General features: G+C 43.2%; 1 protein-coding gene across 1 annotated transcript in view; it reads left to right on the top strand.

The window, feature by feature from the left end:
- Positions 1-549: 549 nt before the first annotated feature.
- Positions 550-17788, top strand: part of ADPRHL1 (ADP-ribosylhydrolase like 1) — a gene marked incomplete at its 5' end in the record, with an annotated part of 18778 nt that continues 1539 nt past the window's right edge. Inside the window, 5 exons of the mRNA XM_010162241.2 lie at positions 550-714; positions 7060-7185; positions 9786-9926; positions 13183-13310; positions 17584-17716. Of these exons, the coding sequence (XP_010160543.2) occupies positions 550-714; positions 7060-7185; positions 9786-9926; positions 13183-13310; positions 17584-17716 (693 nt within the window). The remainder of the gene's footprint in view (positions 715-7059; positions 7186-9785; positions 9927-13182; positions 13311-17583; positions 17717-17788) is intronic.

Genomic DNA, 17788 nt, shown 5'->3' with positions numbered 1-17788 from the left:
AGAGATTTAAAAATAAGGTCACTAATTTGCTTTTGTGTTTAATCATGCTCTTTAAAATAATTCACTGGTGATTTAAAAAAAAAAAATAGGCTTTCATTTTTTAACTTGATTCACACCTGCAAATGACAGCAAAGGTGTGGGCTGAGCCAGGCACAGCTGGCTTCGTGTGCCCACCCAGTCCCCACAGCAGCCACACACCCACCTTGCAGTTAGACACCTCTGCAAACACTTCACACCACAGAGCCCAAATAATGCCCCTCAGCAGCTACTGTTGATGAATAGAATGCCTTCATCTTTCCAATTAAAGGAAATAAAAATGGAAAGGAAAGCAGGAAAAGATCAGAAGAGAGAGACGAGGCTGTTCTCCCTCCAGCCCGCTCTCACGGTGCATAAAAACACGTTGACAGCGGCACCAGAAACACGACTTGGTGTATTGGAAGTGGAAACAGGAATATTTCTTAAATGCATAGTGAGCTTTTTTGCTTGTTTCTAGTGATCTCTTGCTCTTTTGCCTTCATTTATCAACTGTCTCTTCCTTCCTCTGAGCAGATTACTGGTGTTTAGAAGACCTGTACCGGGAGCTGGTAAAACGCTACGTGGATGCTGTCGATAAGCTCTCAGGGAGGCGGCCAGACCCCGCTACCATTGAAGGCTGCAGGGAATTAAAACCAGACAACTACCTTCTCGCTTGGCACACACCATTCAATGAAAAGGGTACGGTAGCACTTTCTGTTTATAGATCCTGGCTTGAATAATGCATACTTTCAGCATTTGTGGCTATATGGAAATTGTTTCTTTTTTCCCCTCTGACATCAAAGGCTACTACCCCTGAAATATTTCCATGTTTGCCTGAGGATGGCAAGAGATCTGCCAGGAATTCCTTCTGTAGGGCACTATGTCCTCTCGTAAATGAACCCTTCCCTCTTTAACATCTATTTAAAGAGACTTTGTTCTTGGCTCTGTGCCTCTGGGTCCAGATTTTTGTCCTTGAGTTTAATGGTTATTTTAAGAAATATTTTCTGCCATTTTTTGTTTAAATGTTTGTAGTCTTGGATCTTTGCTGTGGTGGTAGATATAAAACAAAAAGCCGAGCCTGTAAAATACTCTAAGCACCATTGTGTTCACTGGAGGGAAAACAGAGACTTTTCTCCAGGTGGATGTCCTGCTAACAACTATGACTCTTTTGCTGATAATCCCTAATATTCCTAACCTTGTTTCCCTACCCATAGGCTACCCTTCCTCTTTAGAAAGCCTCTTTAGAGGCTTTCTTCCTCTTTAGTATAATTTCATTTTATGATGAATTGAATTTCTACTTCAAGTTAAATAACATGCATGCAGCTATGTGCACACACATACGCATATGCCCATATAGTGCAATTAATCTTGAAAGCCTGTAGAGACACGACAGCATCAGAGGAGGTAGACCTAGACAGTTGCAAGATGATGGCAGCTCACACAGACGTTGCACTGCCTTGGTATGACACTCTACCTACCACCACAGTACGCATCAGCACCACTCAACAACATTGCATATTGGTGCAACCTCGTGGCAAAGACCCGGTGGCACAATGCCATGTCTATTTTCTGGGTCTCGGCTGCCAGTTTTCTCTGGCACAGAAAGCATCCCTCACTTTGGCCCCAGCTCCTCACAACAGCTGCTGGGAGGGAAAAGGATCCCCCTCCCTGTTTATTCTGCCCACCCCCCTATTAACCAGGCAGATCTAAGAAAGTGCCCCTTTGGTGTTCATCATATGTTTTCTCATTGACAGTGGCTAAAATTTGGTCTTAATACTTGTGGGAACTGCTGCTGGCCCTGAGCAGCTCCCAAAACCTCCAGCAGTGAAGCATGGCTGTTCCCCAGCCCATTGCTGTTTTGGAGCTACATATCTTAATTTAGCCTTCTTCCTCCCCAGCTTTCCATGGTAATCTATTTGCTTCTGGGACACTCTTGACTAGAATGATCTAAAATGAATTCCTGCCTTGAGACCTGCCTAAAGCCCACCTTCTCATCTGTCTGACAAGTATCATTCTGAACATCTCAAGAAGGCTTTTTTTTTTTTTTACCCTGAAAGCAGAAGAACCAGTAACCTGAAGTGGAGATTTTCAGCATACCACAGGGCCTGACACTGCTATAGACATAATTAACTTTTCAATTGAATTTTCATAAATTTCATCTCGAGGTAAAAACATTCCAAAGATGTTGAATGCCTAGCAGTCAGATGTTGTCTTGCATGGGTTGGAAAAAAAATGCTGTTTTCCTGTGGTCATTTTAACTTACCTTATTTCTAGTAAGAATTCATGTGCCAGCCTTCATGGACCAGTGAAATCGTAACTCAGTTTCACCTTGCTTATGTGAAGCTCCTCTGCTCAAATTTGTGTGGGTACACCGAGTTCTTAAGTCAAACTGCCCTGTGTGGCTCTTTGCCACCTGCTGTCATGTTCATTGCCACACTCATTGCAAAAGTACCTGGATTATTTTAAAGGCTGGTGAGATTCCCATGACCGCCAGAAGACCTGCCCAAGGCTTTCTAATGCCTTCCATTTTAATAACTTGTTTCCAATTTATGACATTGGTTAGCTTGAGGCTGAAATTTTCACTGTTGGGTGTTTTTCTGACAGCACGTGTTTAAAGTTTTGGTGCAGATGAGTCTACTGTTTCTGAGACATGGTAAAAATGTTTTGTTCCATCACTAAAAACTCAAATTGTTCAGAATAGAATCACTGATGCTTGAGGGCTGGAACCAAAATCTGAGTAAGCTGCTACCCCTTGAGCCAGAGACGTGCCTTGGGAGCCACCACACAAGGCTGGTCAAACAGCAGCTTGGCTCTGCCTGTGTCACATATATTTCAGCCTGAGGCTGCAGCATCCAAACAGGTCTTTATTTGCAGCTACTAGAACAATTGATGGGCTTCCTACTAGCACTTGAGAACAGTGCCTTTGTGCTGGTGGCATTGCTATAGGAGCATGAGGAAAAAGTATGAGTTAAATCCAGAAGGCTGGGGAGCAAAAATGAAGAGAAGGATAAGCCATAGAAGGAGAGGAGATAAAGGAGCCAGGCTCTGAGTTCTCATGCAGAACAGTCTGTAGTCACAAAAGGCATGTCTTCTTCAGGGCTTAGCAGCCATTAAGATTATCTTAATTATTCTACAGATGTAGACAGAAGAAAAGCACAATGAGGTATTGCATACTAAAAGAGAATAATGTTGTGCATGAATGAAAATGATGTAACAAGAAAATGTCAACATAGTTTTTGTGACAAGAAGTCACACCTCAGAATTCTTTTAGAAAGCTAATGAGATAACCAAGAAACATCAGGAAAAAAGGAGATGATGTGAAGATGGTCCGTTAGGATTTCCGAGAGACTCTCAATAAGGTCGCTGACCCAAGGCCCTTAGTGGCGAAGCACTAAGTTGTTACAGGATGACAGAAAGGTTCCCCTGAGGACAGACAACTGGTTAAAAGACAGTAAATGAAAAGAAGGAGATTGCAGTCTGTCTTCTCCGTAGAGAAAGAGGTACTTATGTTGGACCTCTTTTGTTCAACATGTCCACAAGCTATCTGGAAATGCAGGTACATAGTGGGTCAGCAAAGTCAAAGATAACATGGTGCAGAGTTGTGGAAAATGCTCACAATGATGAATTGTGTGACACAGCAGCAGAGACAAATGCAATGCAGATAAATGAAAAGTCATATGCAGAGGAGGGGAGATCCTAATTTTATATTCATAGTTGCAGTTGCTGATTCAGTTACCATTTAGGGAAGGAGTCATGGACCTACAGTAGTTCTACAGGAACGTCGCTTCAGTGCTCAGTAAGAGCTGGAAAGGAAATAGACTGTTAGAAATGACTGAGAAAGGAACAGAGAACAAAACACAAAACATGTTTGCACCGGTGCATAGGTCAATAGCTGTTGTTTCTTGATTACTGTATTTAATCTGGTCCCTCCCTCCCCTCAAAAGGATGCAAGAGAACTAAAAAGAGCATGAGGAAGGGTGGTTGTTGGGTTAGTAAAAAAACTGCTTCCATAGGGCTGTGATGTCTGAGACAGTATAAGAGAGAGCTGTAAAGTCATAGATAGCTTCGAGAATATGAATAGGGACAGAGAAAACTATCTCCTCCCACACAAGAACTAGAGACTTCAAATGAAACTGGCAGGTCATTAGTTCAAAGCAAGCAAAAGGAAGGACTGCTTTACACAACACCTAATTAAGCTGCACAACTACTTTCCAATGCCAATTTGTAGATGCTGCAATTCACGTGAGTTCAAAAAGAGCTGGGTAAATTCACCCAAGGAAAATCCTTGAAGGATTATTAAGCAGAAAGATGAACAGCCAGCTGCCTCCTGGATCAGGGATACAAACTGTCAGCAGCTTAATTACTGCAAAGGGGTAGCGTCATCATACTTTTCTTTTACTCTTTCTTAAGTATCCTCTCCATTGACCGCTGTCAGACATGACAAGTTAGGTCAACCTTTGGTCTGATCATGGAGGACAATCTTTATGTTCTTACACATGTGTGTCACCCCTTGCTTGGCTAATCTCAGTGTCCCGTACTTCATTGATTCAAATGGTAGATGCTGAGACATGGGAGTTAACAGCTGCCAATCACCTGAAACCCTGTCTCGGCTTAATGTTACTCCATGTGATGGAATTTTTTGCTACCGAGTTCGCTTGTCTAATTCTGCAGAAGGGTTCAATATAACATCTTAGACTGGAGGAACACAATGAAGTTGCAAAGACAAGCACTTTCAAACCAGCAATCATATTACTGTAGTGCATCCTCCACTTTGGATATACTAGGAGATGTTATTTAATTAGCAGCTCTGTGTAGCAAAACACCCTTCCCTGTTGGATAATCAGCATGGATTGTGTCCTTTGGAGTAACCAGGATTGTATAGCGAAGAAGACTCTCATCTGCTGCTCTATGGCAGCAGATGGTTTAATGAAGTATTTGGTCTTGCAAGCAGGAGAAGCTATGTTCTCCCAGTTAAGCTGACTGGGGCTCTGGAAGACTGGATTTCTTTCCTAACTCTTCCTTGTGATTTCAGTGTGATTTGTGGACTAGGCAGAAAGTTTTATCTGCTCCTGGCTCCTTAAAAATCAGGCACTACAGCTGTAGCATATGTGAGGTACAGGAGCAAACATACCATTTGCAGGACAAGTGTCCAGCTTTTTCATCAGGAGCAGTGGCCAAAGGTGTCCTGGAGAAGATCTCTTTAACTAGTATCAAGAAGGCTAGCTGGGAAGAAGCAAGCTCTGAGCTTGCAGGGAATAAAGTGGTATTTTGCAAAGCTTTTCATGTCACATTTCTCAGATGTTTGGCCTTTTTCAGACTGCCCTTTGTGGTTAAACCCACTGGAAGAGTTATTGCATGCAAAATTTGCACATTGGACTCTGGGGGAGGAAGGGAAGAAATGTCTTCAGCCGAGCTAATTAGATCACCTAACCAGGCTGCTCACTCAGGATAGCTGCTCTCCAGGGAGAAGAGGAGCTCTTCTCTTGAGAGATAAATTGGTCTGTATTGCACCTGGAGATGCCAGTGTGGGGCTTACGTTAGTGTTACGTTTTGGCTCAGGCAAGTACTTTTGAGGCAAATCTTCCTACCACCCCCACTACCACACTTTGATCACACTCATTATCTTAGGACACCTGAGCTGGAGCAGCTGGAATGAAGGGCAAGCAGTGTTCGAGGAGAGCCCCTGGTGCTCTGCAGCCACACCAGGCACAGCCCAGGGGAGTAGCCAAGGGCTCCTCTGAAGATGAGTGACTAAAAGCCCTGACCCTGGCTCCTTGGCATCTGCTGCTCCAACTCACTCTGGCCCATGAATTGCTCCTACTACACCATCATACAGCCCTTCTCCATGTTGCCTGTCAGGAAAAGGCAGGGAGGTCGTGCTCCTAATGTAGGTTCCACAGATGCTAAAATTAGGCAGCATAAATATGCCCCTTATCTTCCAGGGACCAAGTAGAGAAGTGCTGATTGTTTTCCACTATACCCAAGGTCACTGGGAAGTGTGATTGAGCAAAGACAGTGCTGAAAAATGCCAAGTACTTTGAAAAATCAAACCCTATCCATCTCAGGATGGATGCCTGCAATGAGTTAAAGTTTTTTTGGGCATTGGCTCACCAGCTGCAGAGAGGAGATAATTGTCTCACTGGTGCCTTGTGAAGATAAGCTCATTGAAACTTCTGTGGGATCCTGATATTACTGTGATAAGTACTGCAGAGAAACTCATTAGTAAATTTAACTCTCCATTCAATGAAGTGTTTAAAAGTTGAACATCTGGGATCGTGCACTCAATGCTGAGGATTAAAAGAAATACTGAATTAGATATTCAAGAAATAAACTCCACGCTGCACGGGGCAGAAATTCCCGAGACAAAGCTCAGTGAGCACAGGACGTATCATAGGTGTGCGCACAAGCACTGCCTTTGGGTCACACAGGAAACCTCAGATCTGACACCGCCTGACTGGGAGATTTGGCTCTCTAGCCTTTAGTTTCTTTTTGGACACATTATTTTTGTATGTAATAGAAACTATTTTGTGAACTACCTGTGGGGCTCTTGAGGATGAAACATGCAATAAAACTGAAAGGTCATTTGTTATACTCATATAAAGAGTTTTAATCCTGTGCTTTCAGCACGAAGACTACTAAAATAAGGGTGTAGTAAAAGTGTACCTCTTTCTCAAACTTCTGTTTCTAGTGTTGGCATCTGGAGCAAGCAAAACAGCGGTGTCAGCCAAGAATGAGCAAAGATGGCATGAGAGTTTGAATCAGACAAGTGCTGTGAGCAAGAGCACACTGCTTTCTGAACCTGCTATGCTCTTCGTAGCATTTGAGAATATTGGAATATACCTGTAAAAGCAGAATGACTGTGTGGAAGCAAAATTCCTCACAAGAAACTTTCAGAACTTGCAACTCACTTTGCATGCTAATATCCCATTCCCTGAGGAGTTCCCACGAGTTGAACTAATAAGATGTACTTGTTTCACATTTTACTGACATATTTGTGTATCATTAGTCTCCTTTTAAGTGCTTGACATTATCTTTTTACTTTAGGTTCTGGATTTGGAGCAGCCACAAAAGCCATGTGTTTAGGGATGCGGTACTGGAAGCCAGAAAGGCTGGAGTCCCTTATTGAAGTGAGCATTGAGTGCGGACGAATGACTCACAACCACCCTACAGGTAATGCCCGCTGACGTGTCGGGACGCTGAAGTCCCTCAGGCTGCTTTTCACTTCTGCAGGGACTAATATGGCTCCTGTGAATTCAGCTGGTTAAACTGCTTCTGCTTTGCAGGATCTAAGGGCTTGGTTTGAATTTTGCTTGGATAGTATATCCATGTATATATTACTCATATAGGCTTATATATTTTCGAGTTATATTATGCAGACAGAAACCTCAGGGTGGGAGTTTTCCCTCCTAAAATCCCAATAACAAAACACAACCCATCTTGTCCAAAGCACATTTATGTCACTTGCCCTGGTCAAATTTTAGGATTTGTGTACATCTAGATGACTCACTGTTATCATGCAGGTTTATGGTTCAGAGGATAAAAACATTTTTCTCTTGATGGGTTTTGTCATATCCAATTACTGTAGGTAAAGGTAGAAAGCCAAAAAATCTTCCTCCACATATTTTAGGACACAATCTGAAACATTCTCTAAACAAAACATAAATAAGTAGATTTAATGTTGTTTTGAATATTCAGGTTTATTGTTCTGATAATTTTGTGCTACATAAGTGCGTATTCACTCTATCTTCTTTAAATGGCAGTAAATAAAACGATAATGAATGGTGTCTTGTTCAACATGTTCCATGCTCTGAAGCAGGTGGAAAAGCCATCAGGATGGCATAAAATTAGAGGAAAAGAATTCAAAACAAAGCATAAAATATCGTTAAGCAAATATATACATTCTCTGGTGCATTAGCAGCAGTAAGACTGCTTGAATACTGGGTCTCTCACCTCAGAAAGGACTTAATAGAGACAGAAAATGGTAGCAAGGAGCATCCAAGTCATCAAACACCTTCCATACAAGGAGAAATTACATCCAGAAGGAGTTTTCAGCTGGGAAAACAGACACGGCAGGGAGGCGGGGAGGAGAGGGGTGGAAGGGCCACCATGGACCTCACTACCACCCTGAAAGGTGCCGGGGAAATGTCAGTTGTGATTCTCATAACCCAAAGATGGTGGAAACCCAATTGACATGTCAGTCAGGACTGAAACAAACAGACAATGGAAATACTTCCCTGTGTTGTGCATAGTTAAGCCGCTGCTACAGGCAGCTGCAAAGTCCACAGATACGCCTGGGTTCAAAAGGGATCAGGCAAGTGGATGAGAAAGGCTGTCACTGTTAAAAGCAATCAAGCTGTCTAATTAAAATTGCCTCTAACCTAGTCCAGAAGCTCTGGGGAGCAGAGAAGCCAAACCAATTAGGCTCACTGTGTACTGGCATTATTTACAGGGCCAGGATCCTCGGCTGGGGCTCGCTTTCTTCCCCGGTGAGGGGCAGGAGGCTCCGTGAGGGCTGCAGGGAGCAGGGCCAAAGCAGGAGGGGGAGAGGGCTACCAGGGGACTGGGCAGGAAGAGACTGCCAGCCCCCCTAAAAAGTTCTGGGCACGTCCCAGCTTCTACCACCCTCTACACTGACTTGTCTCGCTGCCCCCCTATAGCCCTTTGTTTCATCCTGTAAACCTTCTGCTGCCAGCCTCACACCGAATGTGACACTCAAGGATCTTTCCAGCAGTTGGGTTAGATGCCATCTGTCCGAGTGAGACTCTTTTTGCTGGCTCTACCTGTTTTTTTATTCTTTCTGAAAGCGTCTGTTGGATCCTAGATTAGATGTGCCTTTGGCCTGAAGCAGTACTACAGGTCTTATGGCAGAGAAAATGAGTAATTGTCTCATCTGGACTTGGAACTGCCTAAAATAATTTGGTTTTATCTTCAGCAAAACACACAAAGTTCATGCTTACCTCTATGCATGAGTGAATGCTTTTGGACCCATGCACCAAGAGAAGCACATGCATCAATACTTTGCTCACCTGGGGCTTATTTAAATGACTGAGTTGTTTTCTTAACCTTCTTTTGCATGTTACATTGGGTTGGTTTTGTTGTCTTTGACAGAATACCAAGAGCACAAGCTAATATGAGAAACAAACCCCTCTTTTTCTGACATCGTGGAAATGTTGAGTGCCCATCAACAAAGTTCATCTTAAGGAGATTCACAGCCAAAGAGGAAGACCTAGCTGGGCAGGCAGACAGCATATCTTACTTGGACAATTGTTTCTTTGCTCTAAGGGACATAGCCTTGTCTCCTTAGAGGAAAGAAGCAACTGTCCAAGACAGAGACTTGACTCCTCAGAGTAAAACGAGCCAGAAATAGTGTTAGCTCTAACAACCACAGCCCTTGAGCTAGGTGACTCTGTAAGCAAGGCGATATAGCTTGTAATCGAATCACTTCGCGCAAGTCAATTATTTCATGTGACATCAATTAGAAGATTTTCAGTACTACATTAGTGGATGATGTCTATTTTTGACCCCTACCTCAATTTCTGTCATGTTACACCACTGAGAACAGAAGCTCCCTTCCATGTAAAATAAGTTGTAAACCAAGGGGCACCACGCGTTAGCCAAGAATCTCAGAATGCTGTGAGCCAGCCTGCAAACAGGCAGAGATGGGTTATGTGCATTCATTAATCTACCTGACAGCCAGGAGGCATTCCATTAATGGTTTTACGAAGGATGGAAAAAGCACATTGGTAATCATTTTTATCTGTGAATTCCAGGCTTTCTAGGGTCCCTATGCACAGCTCTCTTTGTGGCATATGCAATACAAGGGAAACCCCTCGTGCAGTGGGGAAGAGAGATGATGAAGGTTGTGCCGATGGCTGAAGAATACTGCAAGAAGACAATTCGCCATATGGCAGGTAAAACTTCCAAATCATGAGTTATTTTCTTAAAACTATGTTCAGCTAGAAAACACTGAAGAAACATCACTCCCCAGTGTCTCCATTTTTGCTGCTTACCCTCTTTCCCATCTCCACCGACTGTTCTCTGGTTTTCTCTTCCCAGACTGTAAGTTCTTCATAGGTGGTGCCACCTTCCTCTAGTGTCTTAATTGCCTGGTATATTGGTGGCAAAAATACAAAGAGAAATAACAATGATAATGCCCTACTGCACAATTTTATTTTTAAGAGGTCTTCAAAGATTGCTGGGCAGGGGGGAGGGAGGAAATTATATATAGCAGGTTATTAGGCACACTGACTGCTGAGGTATGAATTATTGAGCTCCCTTCCATCAATTAGCACAGTCCAATGTTTTCCATAAGAAAACCCACTGATATTCTTCATTTTGTCAGGAAAAATTCACCTGCAGATGCCTCCTGAGCAAAAGTTAACTTTTGACCACAAATTCAGATTTGACTTGTTGCTTTTACGAACCAATATTTAAGATACAACCGTCTGTATCCTTGTTTTAAAACAACTGAACATAAAACAACTACTAAACTTGATAGTGCTACTTTACTAACCAATGTGGTCTTCAGAGCAGTATTTGCTCTGCCACTCTTTTGCCAGGGAGTGGTGCATTTGTAGGGGTGAGACCTGCCATGGACAGACAAGTATCCTTATGTTAAAACACCAAGGAAAGAGGTTTTTCTGTTAATATCAAGGGACAGCTGTTGAGAAAGATTGAATTCAATGGAAATCTTTACTGAAGAGCATTCAGAAATGGAGATTTACCTGGGAAGGAAAGCTGCCGCTTTAAAATCTGAAAGGAGCACGAGGGAGCCTTTCTGAAAGACCCTGCATTTTCATCTGCGCCTCATTGCACACCAGGATTTTTTTAGCCAAGACCTATGAGGAGCAGGTGCAGGATTAGTGTGAGCAAGCTCCTCTCAGAGAGGCTTTGCAGCAGGTCCCTGTCACTCCACCCCGGCAGGACCCCTCGGCGTGGAGGTATGCGTGCTGGACTCCTGAGGCATGCTCCCTGGCTAGTGCCCGTATTGTTGAGCTTCGTCCTATTTTGGTAGCGGGAAAAATCTCCTGCATTAAAGTTAAGCTCCTTGGCTGGTAAGATGCACTGCAAAGAAATCCTGCCAGCATCCTCCAGTTTTAGAAAACTCTTTTTTAGCTGTGTTATCCCCGCACAGTGTTCAGTCTCACAGGGCTCAACTCAGCACCCATCTCTGATACTCAGTTCTGATTACTTGTCAGACAGTCCCACGGACCTGAATGTGACTGTTGCCTCAGGCTGGGCTCAAGGGTTAGGGAGAGCCTTGCTAGGCCTGGAGGTGTGGGATTTCTGACCATGCTACACACTGCCCATGCAACCAAAATCTCCTGTAACTGCTTGATCCCTTTGTTTCTGAGCCTGTGCATTGGAGTAATCACACTTCACAGAATCATAGAATGGGAGAATAATTTTGGTTGGAAAAGACCTTTAAGATCACTGAGTCCAACCATAAACCTAACATTGCCGAGTCCACCACTAAACCATGTACCTAAGCACCACATCTACTCATCTTTTAAATACCTCCAGGGATGGTGACTCAACCACTTCCCTGGATGGCCTGTTCCAATGCCTGACAACCTTTTGGTGAAGAATTTTTCCTTGCTTGTTGAGGTGCTACATAGAAAATGTTAATTTTTGAGGCATTCTTGTTTTATAGTCATGGGGAAAATAGAAAAAAAAAAAAAAAAGAAAAAAGAAAAAAGAAAAAAACCTCTCAGGTCACTTGCATTTTTAAAAGTAGCCTTATAACCAGCTGCTGGAGTGGGTGTTAGTAGTTTACTTCAACCAACAACATTTTTTTTGTGTGACCTTTTTTTCCTTGAGATGACCTCCTTGGCCTGATGGCTGTCAGTGCACTTCCACTCTGTTTTTCTAAACACTCCCCCTTTTTTAGGGTTCTAGTGAATGTGTTCCTTGTAATCAGGCAAAACCGGGGCATGGACTCAGGAAAGGGCAGCTGGACATTCCCAGCTATATAGGGTCACATGGTTAAAGGCTCATCCCTGCCTGGGACGGAGGAACCAGCAACCTGGTGAAAGTATCAGGTCCTACAAGGCAGCTGAGATGTTTTTACATGGAGTTAATTGTTCTAAAGATATTAATTGCCAAAGAGGGTAATTTAGATGGCATTTTAGGAAAAGAAGCAAAATCAAATTACAACTTTCAGAGAAATGGCTTGGTTGTGTGGATGCTCCTCAGCCACCTGCAGCACACAACCAAGCTACCAAGAAGGACAGAGACAGGGAAAAAGTGGCAATACTTAATTTCATTTTAAACTGTATGCCAGTAGTCCCATGCTGAATTACTAGTTCACCTTGGCGTACTTAGAGATCTTGCCCATCTCACTGATTTCTTATTCCTTACCCTATTGGGGTCCCAGCAGGATTTCATTCAGGCCTCAGTTCTGCAGATGGGTGCATGTGTATGCACTTAAAAGGTCAATGTGACTTACCCACCTTTTTAAGCCTTTATAAAAAGGTTGAACCAGAGCATTGGCTTGAAAATAAGCTGAATTTAATAAGATTATTTGCACACATAAAGTTAAACATGGTTAGAGATATTCTTCCTAAAGTGACAGAAAAAGGAGAAAGACCTGTGGTTATTAAAGAAGGCTTATTTGTATGGGCACAGATAGCAGATGTGTGTGTTGTTTATCCTTTCTGCTACATTTGATACGTATTATAAGATAAGAAAATGGAAATTTTAGTCTTTCCAATCTGCCTTTTCTTGAAAGCTCACATAGAAATAATGTGAGAGCAGAACAGAAATACTGGAGAAATTATGTTCATAAAAACCAATAACTGAGGCAGGAGGCAAATTGTATTTAGGACATGCAAGCATTTTTAGATATTCTTTAATCAGAGTGAAGTAATATAAAAATTGGCATAAAATTTATCTTGATGTAACTTAATGTAATTTTAGTATACCATAATAATAGCACAAGATTCTGAAAATATTTTCTTCTTTCTTTCACATCTTCTGTTTCCAGTTAGAAGTCCCACTTCATGTTAAAATGTATACTTAGTACATATACCTAATTAATGTATGTTACTGTAAAATACCTAGTTTCTCAGGTCAGTCAATACTGTCATTTTCTTTAAAATTTATTTAAGTAGAACTGAAAATGTTGCTGAGATGAATTACTACATAATTCATTTCTTTTGCATTCAGAATATCAGGAACACTGGTTTTACTTTGAAGCCAAGTGGCAGTTTTATTTGGAAGAGAGAGAAATCAATGAGGAAAATCAGAATAAACCTGTCTTTCCAGACAACTACGATGCAGAGGAGAGAGAAAAGGTAACTGCATCTTCAGAAAGTGCTCAGAAAGTCTCTGAACCAAGAGAGGTATTTTCAAAGACACACACCAGTATTTTTCAACTGTTTCCAGTGCCAGAGGAGTCGGGAAGTCTTTCTTTTTTTTCTAAAATTTTAAGAAAGAAAAAACAACTCCCATCCTTTTCCTGGGTATGTGTTAGCGTAAAAAAGGAGTTGCCACTGGTCCTGGGGCTGCTGCAATGGGAGGAAACAGTGCAGAGGTATGTTGACACCCAGAGCAGGTACAAAGCACAAGCCACAGCTCTATGAGGGTGGAAAAGGCAAATATCTCACTGGGGGTCTCTCATTAAAGCCTAATGGAGCTCTGGCCCCAGTCCCACAGAAATCCTCCCAGATACTAGGAGCTGGACTTGGTTATGGTCCTTTGAACAGAAGACAGCCATCCTAGGCAGTCCTCTGCCAACACAGGCTGTGCTCAGGCTAGTTTTAAGTGTCTCAAGAGATGGTGTTTCATCACGTCCCATGGGATACTATTTTATAGGGTATATGATCTTTCCTTTGCTTCATGACTTCTGGTTATATCTTCTTATGTCAAGAGAAATAATGTGTCTTCTACCCTGGTGTTTACAGCTTTCTGGTATGTGCTGGCACCTCTCAAAGCTCTCCACTTAGCAGCTAAGCAATAAGTATATGGTGCTTGTCACCTTTTCCCCATAAATCAATCAATTTTTCCAGACTATTAAAGCACAGCTCTATTCTGAGAAGTCACTTTGTATATTTTTAGGTGCACATCTATGTAGTGAAAGGTGCCAATGGAAGACAGACTGTGGATAGTAAGATATTGTTCACTCTAAACATAAAGAACATATCCCCTTCCAGTTTTATTTTATTACTTCAGTGCCATGAATTTGATACTAGTTTTCTGTTCATTCCAGTTCTACCGGAGTCTTAGCAGAGCTTTAGGAGAGATTAAACGAAACAGTATTTCCCCATGATAATTTAAAGAAAGAAATGCATAAATTCCTAGTGCAGAAACACAATTTACCTTCATTGCCCAAGCCCAACTAGTTTGGCCTATTGAGCGATTCATTTTCATGCACAAGAAACTGTTGCTTGACCCTCAAACTCCATTGCCAGCCAGAGATCATAGCCTGACAGAAGTTGAGAGACTTAGTTTGATTATAAGCCAGGTGTGCTTATAGCCACAAAAAGAATAAATGAGGAGAAGGTAACCATCCTGCCTGCCTTTTTCCCAGGAGTGCTTTCCTTTGTACTCCCTCCAAACTAACTCTCTGCTTGTGTCTGGAGGTATAGCTGATTGCCTTTCTACAGGTAAATAATAAAGGACCAATATCTGGCACCACTCTTGCCAATGGGTTGCTGTATCCATGTTCCTGCTTGACCAGGTGCACCTTTCTGCAGTCACATACCAGTTGCAAAAGATGTGAAAGTGAAGCCCTCAAATGTGGCTTGGATTAATCTGAGCATGTCGCAAAGGCAATTTCCCTTTCTAAAATAAATTACACCTTGAAATGCTAAGCAGCAATAACCACATTCTGTATAAGCAGGCGTACAGCTTAAATCTGGAGGTAACTAGAAATGTGGGGTTAAAACACAAATTACACATTCTTGAATGCATAAATATGAGATAGGCCACTGTAGGATAAATCATTTTTCAGGGATATGCATTTAGAACATGTTAGATACACAACAAACAGGCAGAAACTGCACTGCACTCAGGATCAGCCTTGCTTCTGCAAACAAATCACTTGCCCTGCTCTCTCTCCCATGCTGGACGTGGTGTGCGACAAAATGAGAGGAACCAAAACAAACTCATCCAGGCTAGTTAGACTCTGAGGATCTCATCCCCTTAAGATGGAGCTGCTTAAACCAGCACTGTGAAAGGACCTAGAAAGGGAAAGAAAATGGATGGAAAGGGAGTGCTAGCCAGCAGCGAATCATCTCCTGGAGGGTGAGGAAGTCAGAGGCAGCTGTAATTACTGACCGCAGGGGTTTGAAGGGAACGTGTGAATTACCTCCAGGGCTTGGCAGCAGCTCAGTGCCTTCGGCAGGAGGGAGTGAATGTTGTCACCCCGGTCCATGCGCTCAGTGCTGCTGGTCCTCGCCTGCCCTGGGGAAGCTGGGCTGGTGCCACATCACAGGGTGGCATGAAGGCGCAGGAGTCAAAAGGAGGTGGCACTTTTGAAATGGTTGAGAAATGCTGCCTTGATGCAGTTAAGTCCCCCCAGTTGGTCCCGAGGACAACTATGCCTAGTGTAAAGTTTTTTCAGCAAAGCCAGATGACATCAGATGTGTGCAGAGCACCAGCTATCTTAAGGGCTAAAGGGAGCAACACTTGAGCCACCCGCCTGTGCACCCAGAATAGCACTTCCATGCTTAGTCCTCTTGCCTTTGGTAGTATTACATGTGTGCCAGTACTGCTCCACCAGCATCCAAACTGCAGCAACAAGGCTAGAAAGTTTGCGAAGTTTGCATGTGTCCGAGGACAGCATAAAGACATAAATATTCTCTCTAGCTGGAAAAAAAAAAGAGAAAGCAGCAGAGCAAAGCTGTAGTCCAGCTCTGCCTTTTTTGATGTATATGCAGAAAAACCACAACCAAATGTGTATTGGCTGAGATGAAAGTGAATAGAAAGAAATGCAAACCCTTCAGATGTGTTGCAGAAGCCAAGAGCCAGACAAGCAGCAACAATTCAACCTACCATCATGTAACTTAAACTTCAGGAAATAAAGCTGCCCATTTCCTTTAAAGGAAGACATTTTTTTTACTATAAATTTATCAACATTGAGTTCATTTGGGGATTTTGGGCAGAAAAAAGTGTTCTGGATGTGCCTCCTCTAGAGAAAATCTGATTTTCCTTTGCAAACCTTGCTGTGGGTTTGGGGTGGTTTTTTTCTTCTTCCTTCTTCTGCAGAATAAAGGTTTCTTCCATTTGCAAATTATTTTCCCTCTTGTTCAACCAATGCTTATAGAACAGGAGAGAAAAGACTCTGTAATAAAAAGTCAGAGAAGGTGGCTTGAATTAACATAGTCTGAAATTAAGCCCCTAAAGAAATTACTGATTCAGGACTTTTTCACCCCTCATGTAAAACCTGACTAATTGAAACATTTGCAAACATGTGACAAGGGGAGCTGAGAATGTTTCCAAGAGGCAGGAATAAGACTGACAAAGTCCTTAACAATCCTAATTTTTTAAATAATAAGGGATTTCTGGGGTGTGAACTTGGGACCCATCTTGGTCAAAAATTTGGCATTCTTGGCTTAGAATCATAGAATCATAAAATCATAGAATCATTAAGACTGAAAAAGATCTCTAAGATCATCAAGCCCACTAAGCCATGTCCCTAAGCCACACATCTACTCATCTTTTAAATACCTTCAGGGATGGTGACTCAATGACTTACCTGAGCATCCTGTTCCAATGCTTGACAACCCTTTCAGTAAAGAATTTTTTCCTAATAGCCAATCTAAGCCTCCCTTGGTGCAACTTGAGGCCATTTCCTTTTGTCTTATCATTTGTTACTTGGGAGAAGAGACCAACACCCACCTCACTACACCCTCCTTTCAGGTAACTGTAGAGAGAAATAATGTCTCCCCTCAGCCTTCTCTTCTCCAGACTAAACAACTCCAGTTCTCTCAGCCGTTCCCCATAAGACTTGTGCTCCAGACCCTTCACCGGCTTCATTGCCCTTCTCTGGACATGCTCCAGATCATCAATGTCTTTCTTGTAGTGAGGGGCCCAAAACTGAACACAGTATTCAAGGTGTGGCCTCACCAGTGCCTGGTACAGGAGGCAGATCACTTCCCTACTCCTGCTGGCCACACTATTTCTGATACAGGCCAGGATGCCATTGGCCTTCTTGGCCACCTGGGCACACTGCTGGCTCATGTTCAGCCAGTTGTCAACCAACATCCCCCAGGTCCTTTTCTTCCAGGAAGCTTTCTAGCCACTCTTCCCCAAGTTTGTAGCATTGCATGGGGTCGTTGTGACTGAATTTCAGGACCTGGCACTTGGCTTAAATCAAGCCAGGTTCTTGGCCTGCTGAGAACTTGGTGCATTAAGCTGGGTGCAGGCTTATACCTGCCCCTAAGGCATCACCTAGGCTGTGATAGCTGTCGCTGTGGCAATGGTGCAGGCAGGGCAGCTGCCCACCACCCTTTCCCTGTGAGACGAGCTATTCCCACCTAACAGAGGAGAAGCTGTCCCAGCACAGCTGCGTGACCCCATCCCCATTTCCAGTGCCCTACCCTGACGCTGCCGTCTCTCCCACAGACATACAGGAGGTGGAGCTCTGAGGGCCGGGGAGGCAGACGAGGCCATGATGCCCCCATGATTGCCTACGACGCCTTGCTGGGCTGTGGCGGGGACTGGACAGAGCTCTGCAACCGCTCCATGTTCCACGGAGGTGAGGGCAAGAGGGAGACCTCCTGCCTGCTGCTGTTGGCCAACCTGCCATGCTGCCTGTTATATCTGTGTC

Source organism: Antrostomus carolinensis, unplaced genomic scaffold (genome assembly GCF_000700745.2).
Source record: "Antrostomus carolinensis isolate BGI_N321 unplaced genomic scaffold, ASM70074v2 scaffold13512, whole genome shotgun sequence".
NCBI lineage: Eukaryota > Metazoa > Chordata > Aves > Caprimulgiformes > Caprimulgidae > Antrostomus > Antrostomus carolinensis.
Note: the sequence above shows the minus strand (reverse complement) of the source record. Positions and strands in the feature narration are given on the sequence as shown.